The 12542-nt window shown below is 45.7% G+C and overlaps 1 protein-coding gene across 4 annotated transcripts in view; it reads right to left on the minus strand.

Annotated features, from left to right (window-relative positions):
• deptor (DEP domain containing MTOR-interacting protein) overlaps positions 1 to 12542 on the minus strand; it is a 121451-nt gene that overhangs the window by 56629 nt on the left and 52280 nt on the right. For all 4 annotated transcript variants that reach the window (XM_085993339.1, XM_085993340.1, XM_085993336.1 and 1 more), the window contains one exon: positions 4413 to 4591. In XM_085993339.1, the coding sequence (XP_085849465.1) occupies positions 4413 to 4591 (179 nt within the window). The remainder of the gene's footprint in view (positions 1 to 4412; positions 4592 to 12542) is intronic.

The raw sequence follows: 12542 nt of genomic DNA on the forward strand, positions 1-12542 counted from the left end.
TATTGGAAAGACCAAAGCCATTGTCTTTGGCCCCCGCCACAAACGCCGTTCCCTAGCCAGCAACTCCATCCCTCTCCCTGGCAACTGTCGGAGGCTGATCCAGACCTTTCGCAAACTTGGTGTCATATTTGACACAGATAAGCTTCTGACCACATATCCGCTCCATCACCAAAACCGCCCACCTCCACCTCCGGAACATCGCCTGGCTCTGCCCCTGCCTCAACTCATCTGCTGCTGAAACCCTTGTCCATGACTTTTACGTCTCGACTTGACTATACCAACGCTCTTGTGGCTGGCCTCCCACCTTCCATAAACTTCAGCTCATCAAAGACTCTGCTGCCTGTACCCTAACTCACACCAAGTCCTGTTCACTCATCACCCCTGTACCCTAACTCACACCAAGTCCTGTTCACTCATCACCCCTGTGCCCTAACTCACATCAAGTCCTGTTCACTCATCACCCCTGTACCCTAACTCACACCAAGTCCTGTTCACTCATCACCCCTGTGCTCACTGGCCTACATTAGCACCCGGTACGGCAAAACATCAATTTTAAAATTTTCATTTGTGTTTTTAAATCCCTCCATGGCCTCAGCTCTCCCCGTTTCTGTAGCCTGCTCCAGTCCTTTAAGCCTTCAAGATTTCTGTGCTGCTCCAATTCTGGCCTCCTGTGCAGCTGTCAATCATTCTGCCATTGCCATTTACACTTCATCTCAAGCCATCTTTTGTTTAACTTATCCCATTACCATCTCCTTTTGCCTTGCACCATCATCCCTTTTGTCTCTTAATCTCCTGCCTTCCAGCCTATCACAGACCTTCCCTTTTGTTCTTTCCTCCCCTCCCCCTGCCCCTACACTGGCTTAAAAACCTGTTCCATCTCCAATTTTTTCCAGTTCTGACGAAGGGTCATCGACCTGAAACGTTAACTCTGTTTCTCTCTCCACAGATGCTGCCTGACCTGCTGAGTATTTCCAGCATTTTCTGTTTTTATTTCAGATTTCCAGCATCTGCAGTATTTTGCTTTTGCAACATGGTTGGTTGTTGGACCGTTATTGGCCTCATTAAAATCAAACATCCAATTTATTTAACATTTTCTGCAAATGTCCCTTCGATGATTTTAAAATTGATTTAGCAAAAAGCCTTTTTTCACCTCCCCCAAATGTTCTCCCCCCTCTCCTAAAATGCATTTGTCCAGGCAGGAGTTAGCTTCCTGGGCACATGTTGCTCTCTGGTACCCGCATAAATCACCAATTATGTGAGCATGGACAGCAAATTCTGGCAGATTTTCCACTGTCCAAGGCATTATAGACAAACCTGAACCTAATGCATATGTCCCTTCAATGATTTTTAAATTGATTTAATAAAAAGCCTTCTTTCACCTTCCGTGTGCTTCCCCCTGCCGAATCCTGGTTAAAAAGTCAAATATAGTGCATGGAAAAAAAATATTGGAATCATTTAAAAAGAGTATCTGACAGCGGTTGTAAACTTTAATTAACCCGCTTTAAAAACCAGAAACTGGACTTCTGCCCACTATAATCCGTGTTCTGGAGAGAAGGGCATTTGATCATAATTTCAGAGATAACTAATCTGACAACTCATGCCAAATTCCTTCTTGTGCCATGGTTTAACTCTCTGGCTCGGTGAATGATTCAAGTTTTAATCCAATCGTCTTCTTTGAATGATTTGGGGCTGGGAGAGAAGAAAATGAGGAACAATGAAAGAAAGTCCTTTCTATTCCAAGACAAGGGGAAGTTGGTTAGAAAACAGGACTCTTGCAGTCTGAATTGATCAGGGATAGACAGTGGCAGGGTGCTATAATTGGCCTTTTGTGCTGGCGGGAGGAAAACAGCCAGGTCTCCTGCTCACTATCCAGCAGCCAAGTCCTGTCACACAAGGACAAAATGTCAGGCCTGCCTGTGAAACACCCCACGATTGAACAGCCAGCTGACACACTGTCAGGGCACAAATGTGAAGAATGTGCCCTTGGGAGTTACTGGGATGGTACCCATGGAAACAGCAAAAGTCAACACTCTAAGTGGAGGATGGAGGGAGAAAACTGGCGAAAAAAGAAATATCATGACCCTGAATCCAATTCCATGGAAACATTGTAAAGAATATGGATTTGGCCAATGCTTGACATGTCTGAAGGGAACCAAAATCTTACACTGACACTTAATAGGCATTTCAGGAAAGTTACATGTTGGACACTTAGGAAATCTGGCACCTGCAGAGAAGAGAATTTTCCTACAATTGGCACATCAGTGAGCATTACTGGCAGCATTTCCCTGAGAAACAGCCTGTCCAGTAACTGAGGAAGGACACAAAACAGCTCTTCAGATTTCAGACACTTACTAGCACAGTAAACTCCTGAGAATTGGTTGTGCAGAACAGAAGCACAGAGGGCAATAAATACTGCGCTGCCAGCCGCATCCCAAGAGCAAATATAGAAAGTTGTCTAGTGAATATAGAGACACCAAGCTGAATATTGCATATCAATTAGCTCTGTGACTCATGGTGAAACAGGTAAAATCAGGGCAAATAACCGTGCAATTTTAAAACTTAACCCTTGCTTAGGAGATTTTCAAGCTGCAGCAATGTGACAAAAGTAATAAATTGTGCCCTCTAAACTTGTAATAGCTTTAAGTTAAAAACTTAAGTTAAAACATCAAAATGTTCAATAATAAAATCACATGAAGATTATAAATACAGTACGCCATTGAAGGGCAGTGTTCTCAACATCGTCAATCATGAGCTCAACCACTTATGGGAACAGAAGTCATCTGTAGTCCATCATCCACTAAACCAAACAGAAGCCTAATTTCAGCCAGTATGGCAGTGAAGGCGTTCATTGCTGACCCCGAAGTACGCTCCACACAAGGACCTTGCAATCAGTGTCGAGAAATTTGCGTTTTCCAACCTTCAATTCAATGGACTGTAGTGGGGATCCCCTTGTGCAAACTACTGTGATGTCATCAGGCTGTCTAAGCAGCCAATCAAAAGGCTGAATTCTCAGACAGCAAACAAGGAAGTGAGTAAGCTCTTAAAATTCTAACTTTTTAAAATAGTTAGAGAGCAAAAGATAGATTGGGGCTCTCACATGGGGAAAAGGCAACCCTGAAATAAAGATGGACAAACTTTAACCTGAATAAAATGGACAAATTTAACACGTACAAAATTTAAATTAGTTTTCCAGGCCCTTAACTTTTGTTTAGTAGTCAATACGCTGTTAAACCCCCAGTTACACCTGATCCCTTTGGGTCTAACCTTGAGTGGGGAATTTAACAGCGTAATTACTGCAGAAGAGCCGAAGTTTGTGTCAGTTTCCCTGATTTGAGAGATTACGTTGATTGCCGGCTCTGCGGGGGCGGGGGTGGGGGCACAGCGCAGCCCGTTTCAGAGCGGTAATTGACAGACCGCAACTAGGATTTCTGCATGTGCTTGTGCTTGTGCATGCGCCAAATCCCGAAGTTGCAGTCAGTATCAAAGGCGGAATGACAGCGAACGCTGCCAGCTTGCAGTCATTCTGGGCAATTATCTAGTGACTCCAATAGGTGTGCATTTGTGTCCTTCACCCACATTTAAAATCCCTTCCCTTTTATTTTTAACTCAAGTATTTTTTTCCACTTGCAGCCCTGCAACAAAGAGAGTGCCCTGGAGATGATCTTCGTATGATCATCTGATTAGTTGCACAATATTGCAAAGTAACAGGGTGTGTTTTATTACCTGAAGGTGCCCATTTACAGCCACTAAATCCTTAGTGGTGTAATACGATACTTGCTGAGGCATTGCTACTGAATCATCATCTGCAAGACATGCTGACACACTCCTCTTCAGGTGACTGGCAGAAAACATTTCAGACTTGCAAAGCTGAGCAAAGAATTTTGTAATACATTGGAAGCTTTTGGCAATAATTTTATACACCTGATCAATGTTCCCTGTAATATTTTTGGGGGGCGCACGGCCCATTCAAAATTCTGCGCATGCGCGGTTTTTCCAATTTAAAAGCAGGCTCACCGGCTGCGCAGGACCTCCAGAGCGCTGCACGGCCACTTAAAGGGAACATTGCACCTGATACTTAAATTGGTTTCACTGGAATTAAATTACTGTCAAGTACAAATAATGACAATAATTTATTCGAAACAAATGTCTCCTAAACAAAAATAAGCTGGGTCAAAATTCTGGAGCCCCCTTCCTAACAGCACTGTGGGAGTACCCTCACCACATGGACTGCAGCGGTTCAAGGTGGTGGCTCACCACCACCTTCTCAAGGGCAATTAGGGATGGGCAATAAATACTGGCTTTGCCAGCGATGCCCACATCCTAGGAACGAATAAAAAGAAATGTAATTACAATATATATTTAATTGGGAGAACCACTTTACATTGCACTTCAAAAAGTAATCAATTTCTCACCATGTTGAATAATGCCATGTTCCAGCAGCCTACAACAGAGCTGTTCCCCTTCACTTCTTAGGGCAACTTCTCCTTCTTGTATCAGCCAGTCGATAAATTCACATGCTACAAAAGCACGCTGGTATTTTACTCCTTCCTCTTCCCGCGTCTGCATCAGCAAGTTCTCAGTGCTCATCAACCTATCATGGCAAAGATACAAATACAGCCCTTGACTTAAAATAGTTCTACCTATATAAACAGCGACTGACCCTGGAGAGAAAAAAAACAGGAATCCACAAATAGGGATGCAGCATCAATGCTCTTGAATCTAAGCCAAAACTCAATCACATAAGAGATCTTTCAGGATTTCACAATGAATTGCTCTTGAATACGGTGATACACTTAGTCCATGAGTTGGTGTGGCAACTACTGTAAGTGAGACAAATTCATGACTTCAAGTTTGTTTTTGGCTTAGAAAACCTGCATGGAAGCTCTGCATAGGAGAAGGAAATGTATGATGAAATGATTTTCAAATTCAAGAAAATATTCATTTAAAAAATAAAAGCACAAATATAGTAAAGCTTCAATTTATTTATTCCATGCACAGCCACTGGACCTCATACATTGCACCCAAGTTTTTTAAAGAACAGGCAACTGCAGACATTGCATGCAGGAATTTCCAAAGACAGATCCCTGCTAATTTTCCTCACCTTTGCTTGTACTGTTAACAGCATTTAGGTGGAATTTTGAGAGGGGCACAGAAAGGAAGAAAAGGAGGAAAAAGAAAAAGGACAATTTAAAAAGCACAGGACATCAGCCCGGAATTCAAATCCACGTCTCCTAATTACTATGTAAAGCCAGACACAATCTGAAAGCATAACTACCCTACTCATGTTGAGCTGCACAACACTACAGAAAATGCTTTCCACTTTCTTTCACAACAAAAAAATGAAGAAAATAGTTAAATGAAAATGTATTTTCACCAACTAAGACAAAAATAGGACTACATTTCTTAAAATTTAGAATGAAGAACAAAGTTCAAAACAGAGAAGAGTAAAACTAAACTTACTTCCTAGACTAATACACAGGCCAGCAGTTCCCAACTTTTGGAACAGATGGATAAAGTTTTACTTGCTAGTCTGATACCAGATTATTATTTCAATATTTAATATGGCCTTTTAAGTTCTGTGAGAAATGACAAATGAAACAATGACAGTTTTTGAAACAGAAAATAGAAAAATGTTCCATTTTTGATTAAACACCCTGCCATCATCCAACTAAAATACAATAAATTTGGGAATAAAAGACTAGACTGAAATTCTCAGATAATATAGCTAAAAGAATAGAATTCAAAATATTGAGACAAGACTAAAACAAAATCATTTCCAGGACAAAACACTGAAAGAAGCCCACCTTTGACAAAAAGAAACACTATTTACTCGAAGTACATCACACTACTATTTTCTCACTGATGGCACCGGCACACTCCTCCGGGTGTAATCTCCATTCGAATTATATTGATAACACCATTGTGATCATTTTAGTAGAAATAACTAATCCATCCTGTACTTGAACACAGTCTGTAACCACTTTTATTCTTTTACAGGTTCTCTGATCTAGTTTTGGAAGAGCAAATTATATGCCTCCTGCTCCCCCTTTTTATAGTCCACATTGGGGAATCAGTCTCAGGGTTAGAAGTGGAGCCCTGTTGTGGTACAGAGTCCAGACTGGCTCCCCACAATGACTCGAACAAGTAACCTGATGGCATTTCATATCGCCACTTTTTCATGGATCTATGATAGTTTGTTAGTCGGCTGGTTTGCACTATGGACGGCAAGTGACAGAAAGATTCTACAGTCAACTACACGCCAGTGGTTTAAAAGCGTCTTCAAAAAGAGTACATTGCTCCTTGGATTCCTGCCACTTCGTATACATCACAAAATAAACATCTTTCTCTGACGTGTATCTCGATTTAATGTTGAGGATACCATCAGAACATAGAAATGGATGGGACTGCTATGCACGTTTGCATTTAAACTGATTGGGAAAACGTCACCTCATGTTTGCAACAGAAGCAGTGACCTCAGCTTTCAAATTTACTGGACATCCCTTTTTCTAAAATGCAGCCCAAGTTCAGGAGGTTGGATCCAACCAGAGTTGAAGCAGTAGACAGGATAGTGGAAGGGAAATGGTGACAACTAGCATGTTTGTATAAATTACTCAACATCAAGTAGCACCAGTTAAGCAGTAATGCAACTGGGAGAGTGAAAAAAGGCAACAATTTGACAACCTAATTTTTCTTTACCATCTATGGTCAAACTGTTCAAGTCAACAAAGGAAATGTTCATTTTGGGATGAATACAAAAATATTAAGATTTGCCAAATCGTTAAGGCAGTAAATGGCTGTCAAACAGGCCAGAAAGACGACAGGTTCAGTTCCGGCTCTGTCCGGTTAGCCAATAGCAGTCATAGCAGCAGTAAGGAGCGCTACCATTGCTGACCGCACTGCTCTATTAGGAAGGGGAAGAAAATGGTTTTGCATTAGAAACACATGTAGTGCAAGGGTAGTAGGCTCAGTCGTGACGCTAACAGTTGAATAGCCTGCTGACATACAGTGCTTAGGCTCAGATGTGAACAAAGGCCACCCGAGGGATATCGGAAGGTGCCTGTAGGGGGTGGCGTGTCGTGGTGCCCAGTCAGCTTCATCTCTGACTGTCCCTTGAGCGGTTCAAATCGCTCCCACACCCCTGGGTTCTAGACACCGGACTTAGGTACAGGCGGCGATACAGAAACTCGAGTAGACAAGTGGTTTGGTGTAAGAAAACCAAGATTTTATTAAAACAGAAATAAAAAAAGTCTTAAGACTATAAAATAAAATACAGGCATAAACAATTACGCTTATTCAGGGAATGGGGAACACACGGCACATCGATGGAAAAACAACTACATTAACAATCCCCCTTATCCTTATCCCACCCCCTATACCTAACTAGATTAAGCTATGAGGGGCCAGGAATTCATGCTCACCAATCCAAAACCTGTTGCTTTAACGGTTGTGAGCTTTGAGGTTTGGTCTTCTGTCCTTTGGGGTACTCCGTCGCCACGTGGTCTCACGGCGCGGCGCTGGAGTTGTTGATGAGACACACCTTCCCTCTCCTCAGCTACCGTCGTCTCGTCGCGATGGGTTTTCTTCTTCTCCCTCAGGCGGTCGGTGGCAACGTTGCGGTTGTGGATCGGTTGGTGGTTTTCACTGCTTACAAGATTTTTACTACCCAAGCTTTGAACGCTAGCATATTCGTCGCGGGCACGGACACTCCCGTCTAACGCCTGCTTATTCGCAGTGTTCAAATGCCAACTTATCCTCACTGTCCATACATACACTGCTAACTTCTACCCCAAACGCCAGCTTATAGCTAGGCGTTTGGTTTTTATCGCTGCGTCTTTTGCTGCCCTACTCTGCTCTAGTCGGTGTTACCTTCTTCGTCTTGTCTGCCCGTTCGTGGCCTGTGTCTCCTGTGTGACTTTGAACTCGGGTCTCATTCTCCTCTCGCGTTTGGTCCCGGTGTAATGGGCGTCCTTGGTTGTTGAGCGGTGCGGGGAGCGAGAAGAGAACCCGCCACGAGGCCAGGCCGCAAGTACGAGCGGCAGCAGGCCAAGGCCAAACAAGAGGGCAGAGGCAAGAGACCAGAGAGCAATTGCTACTGATGGGCCTACAGTTATACCCGTTCTTCCACTCCTTATCTGCGCACCAAATCAGGTCAGTCCATTGTTTAACTTTTGGCAGGCTTGGTTGAAATGATTACAACCATTTGTTTTAACGACCTTAGGAGCAGTTGTCTCCGGGTCTAATGGCCCCGATGTCCTGGTTGCTTTGTCATGGATAAGGCTTAATTGTCCCCATCCTACCTTGATGGCTACTGTGAGCTGTTATCGATTAAACATGCAGAAAGCTAATGGTCACAGTTATAGGCCCATTCTATTTTGATTGGACTCAGGTCGAATAAATGCGTATCCTGTGTTTACTCTGTCTGGCAGGCTCCAAAGAGTCCCTGTTCACAGATTCCTGCATTTTAAATATCGCCCCTGAGCCTGCTTGTCTGCAGAGTCTTGCTTTTAAAAATCCTGTCAATTTTGGTCACGAGGTTTATAGAAGCCATTTTGGGCACCCTGCTTTTAAATAACTTGTCCAAAACAGGGTCCCTTGATCCATAACTCGGGGAGTGCGGGAATTTTGAGAACCCTGCAACTTACACTCCCCCCTATTGATACTAAACTTGCTTTAAGTATCATCCTGATGAGGTGAGCAAAATTTCCGACCCTCCATAGTCAACCTTCCCCTGTAATTACCTACCTCATATACCCACGACACATGCACTTCCCATTCCGCGAAAATGTAGTGTACATAAGCATACATAGAATAATTAGTCATTTACACACATCCAAGCATGGAGGGGGTCCCACGCCCCTGCACCACTTGGTACATATACATCTTTATTAAAACAACGCGTCGAAAAATCTTTATTAAAAATAACAAAACACAAAAAAAAACAATCTTTGATCAAAAATACAAAAACTCAAACAAGTGTATCTCCCTCCAACTTCACAATGTTCCTTCCAGATCCTCTGGTTTCAGAATTCTAGCATCTGACCTTTTCCCTTGCACTGAGTGCAGACTAGATACAACACTATCCCTAACTGGCAAACCAAGAGAATATAGGAAGCCAGTCTGATCCACTAGGGTGGAATCACAATATCCAATATCTTAGCCCCTATCTCTACTGTTTTCTGCTCTAGAGTGTAAAAATGTTTCTGTGAAACTATAACGGCTTTGAGTATTTTGGTAAGGTGTTCTGGGAGAGGGGGGATTTCGTAGCCAAAATGCACTACATACTTCTGCAGGTTGTTGGTAAAATTCTCCTTTACAGTGAGGTGAACAGTGGAGGGTTCAGGAATGGGGACAATTCGCTCCTGGGCCACTTGGACTTCTGCCTCGGGTTTAAAGCAGAAATTGCTGTCACTTACCAGACGCCAGCTATGCTGTCCATGCGGGTAGTGGGGCACACCTGTGGTGACACAGTATGTCCCACCTCCTATATATGCTACCTGCGGGGGAACATGGCCATATGCCATTGCCTCCATGGTACAATTTATAGGCTTCACTCCAGCAGCTCTGAACCCACACTGTGGTTTTGAATAGGCATTCAAGTGCTAGGGACACAGGATTATGTGTGCTCCCTGACTCCGGCACCCTGAGAGGTCAGTACCTGTCATAGTGTGCTCCCACTTTATGACGCAAGGTGGGACCGCTGTGAAACGAATGTGTGCACCCCCTTGAATGACTCCAATGTTCTCAACTCTGTATACCGGGGCGGGTCGGGCTGTCCAACCATGACCGGCATCCTAACTACTACTCCCATGATGGTGTGGTTAGACCGTCCACAATCCACTGGGACTGGGTAGGCTTCGGAAGCTAGCCGGAGTTGGCACGGGCTTAATGTGTTCTCAACCGGATGGAGGGCTGCGAGGTGCTTGTTGCTGATCCAGGAGGGGACTAAACCCGGTTTTAAATCCTCCAGATTACTGCGGCCCTCGCCCAGCAACCATACCCCATACAGCACGCACACCTCGTTCTGCGCAGCCTGGTCAGAAGCATTTCTGTCCTCCCTTATGAGGGCATTTACCGTCTTTGCGTGCTTCTCCAACTCGGCTATAATCTCCTTTAAATGGACCGTCATGGCCTGGTCCTCATGCAACTCCGAGCCCACTATTTTGTTCTCATCCATTAATATCCTCCTTAACTGTGTTTTTAAACTGTTTATCTGGGTCTGCAGCTCTATGTCATCCAGACTGTTGATGACAGAGGACCCAGTATTAAACACAGTAAAAACTTCATTCCATACTCCCCTTTGTCTCCCTGTACTACCAAAGTACTCGCGGTGTGTGGTGTACAGTTCGGTTTTGTCGACATTGGCGAAATCGAACTCTCAAAATTTCTTGAACATCTCCTTTAATAGGGCCTGGTATAGCTGCTGTGTTTCTTTGGGGCACCACTCCGGTAAATGTACCTCGGTGAGATTTAAAATCAGAGGCTACCGCGTAGTGTACCTCCTGGTATAGTACCTGATCCGTAGGCACTAGTACCAGTCCATTCCCTGATCCCTTGGTGGTGGCGGGGCACCCCTCTTTGTGTCCTTGCTGCCTGCGTCGTGGGCAGGGGCTTTCGGGGGCGGGTCACAAGCTCAGTGGCATTCACTGGGATCGGGGAATATGGGACTGCGCACACCTTCATCCCCTTCCCAGCGTCTCGCCACTGCCGGCGGAAAATGATAGCTATGCCTGCTGGGCAGACCCTCTCTGACCCCCACATACAGATATAAATCCCCTGGTCCGGTTCCCACCACTTGTCCCAACACACACTTAATCCTCCGTGAGTCCCTGTAATCATCTGGTGGGTATTGTTCCCCAACCGTTCCCACTCGACTGCGGGATTTCTCATATCTTTGCTCAGTTTCGTGAGCCACCACCACCTATTCAGAGGAATGTGTCCTTTGCACGTTAAACACAGGAGGGAAGCCTCCCCGTACATGAACCCGGTCTGGCTGGAGTACTGAGACGAATTGGACCCCAGCCACCTTCCCTCGTGGACGTAGACGGCAGTCTCCTCCACATCTCGTTCGTCGCTTCCATCAGTTGCTATCGGTGCTCTATCTCCTGAGCACCCACAGATGTGAGAGTCCTTCACGTCACCTCTTTTCCCAAGGCTCAGTCCTATCAGGGCGAGTAGGATTACGCTCCCCTTCATCCTGAAAGTCCTTCTGCAAAAGATACAAAACATACAGCCAGGTCCCCGAGAGATTCACTGGCTTGGGTGAAGCATAGTCGAGCCTTGCAACCTCGACTCAAATACACACTCTTAGCAGACCACTACTTAATTAAAACTACCCATCACCTTACCTAACAAGCTAAAACACCCAAACTTAAGCTAAACTTACGTTGCCTAAACTATGTACATCCGCCGCCCATCTCCGGGCGGCCAGGCTAATCCCTGTTAGAACTGCGCCCCACCGCTCCCTCCGGCGTGACCGCACTGTCCTACACTGTTGGTCCCTCGCCGCCCGTGGCTGCCGGCTGGGGACCTCTGTCCTTGGACTTACCCCTAACTCAGGAGGCTGTCCCTTTAAACTGGGGAGCTGGTGATCACGGTTTCCTTGGCTGGGGCATCTGTGGGGACCTTCTAGGGACCTTGGCGGGTGGGGTTTTCTTGGCTGGTGGGCCTTTAACCCGAACCGCTGTCGCCTCCGGTGCGGCCTGAGGGCTTACCACTGCCGCTGGCCGGGGATCTTCTCCCTCAGGCTTCACCTCTCCCGAACCTGAGCTAGAGGCAGGTAACTCTTCGTAGCCTGTTGCTACAGGCAGAGAGTCTCCACCCCCAGGTCCCAAACCTGGGTCCAGGGCGGGGTCTTTGACCTCAGGTCCCTCCTCCTCTACACCTGGGTTAGGGGTGGGGTCTTCACACTCAGGTCCCTCCCCATCTGGATCCCAGAAGAGTGGGGGAGTGTCCCAATCGGTGGGCGGGATGGCCCCTCCCCTTAAACAAGCCACAGCGCCTGCCTGTGCGTCTGTGAACTCGCTCCCGCTGCAGGCTGAGGATCACTATCCTCAGGCCCTACCCCAACTGGTTGTTTTCTCCTTTCGGGTTTAAACAGTTTGCACTGATTAATGTGAAACCATTTTGTGTGCCAAGGCATCTTAATGGCGTATACCATGGGGCTGGCCTTGTCTACAATGCTGTAGTGCCCCATGTATAATGGTTCCAGACTCCCTACTCGGGCATAGTTCCTCACCATGACCTGATCTCCTACCTCCCACTCGTGGTGCTTACGGGGTTCCAACAGCAATCGGTTTCTATTTCTTAGAGCTAAAGGTATCAAGGGATATGGGGAGAAGGCAGGTACGGGGTACTGAGTTTGGATGATCAGCCATGATCGCATCGAATGGCGGAGCAGGCTCGAGGGGCCGAATGGCCGACTCCTGCTCCTATCTTCTATGTTTCTATGGTTACTCCGATGCTGCCTTCTCATGTTCCCAGCCGCCTGCTCGTGGACCGGCTTAAGGTGCTCGAAGAGGTTTCGGGCGAACCTGTCCCGGTTT

This window comes from Somniosus microcephalus, chromosome 7, assembly GCF_052327205.1.
Source record: "Somniosus microcephalus isolate GS21.2 chromosome 7, FLI_Smic_1.0, whole genome shotgun sequence".
In the NCBI taxonomy this organism is placed as follows: domain Eukaryota; kingdom Metazoa; phylum Chordata; class Chondrichthyes; order Squaliformes; family Somniosidae; genus Somniosus; species Somniosus microcephalus.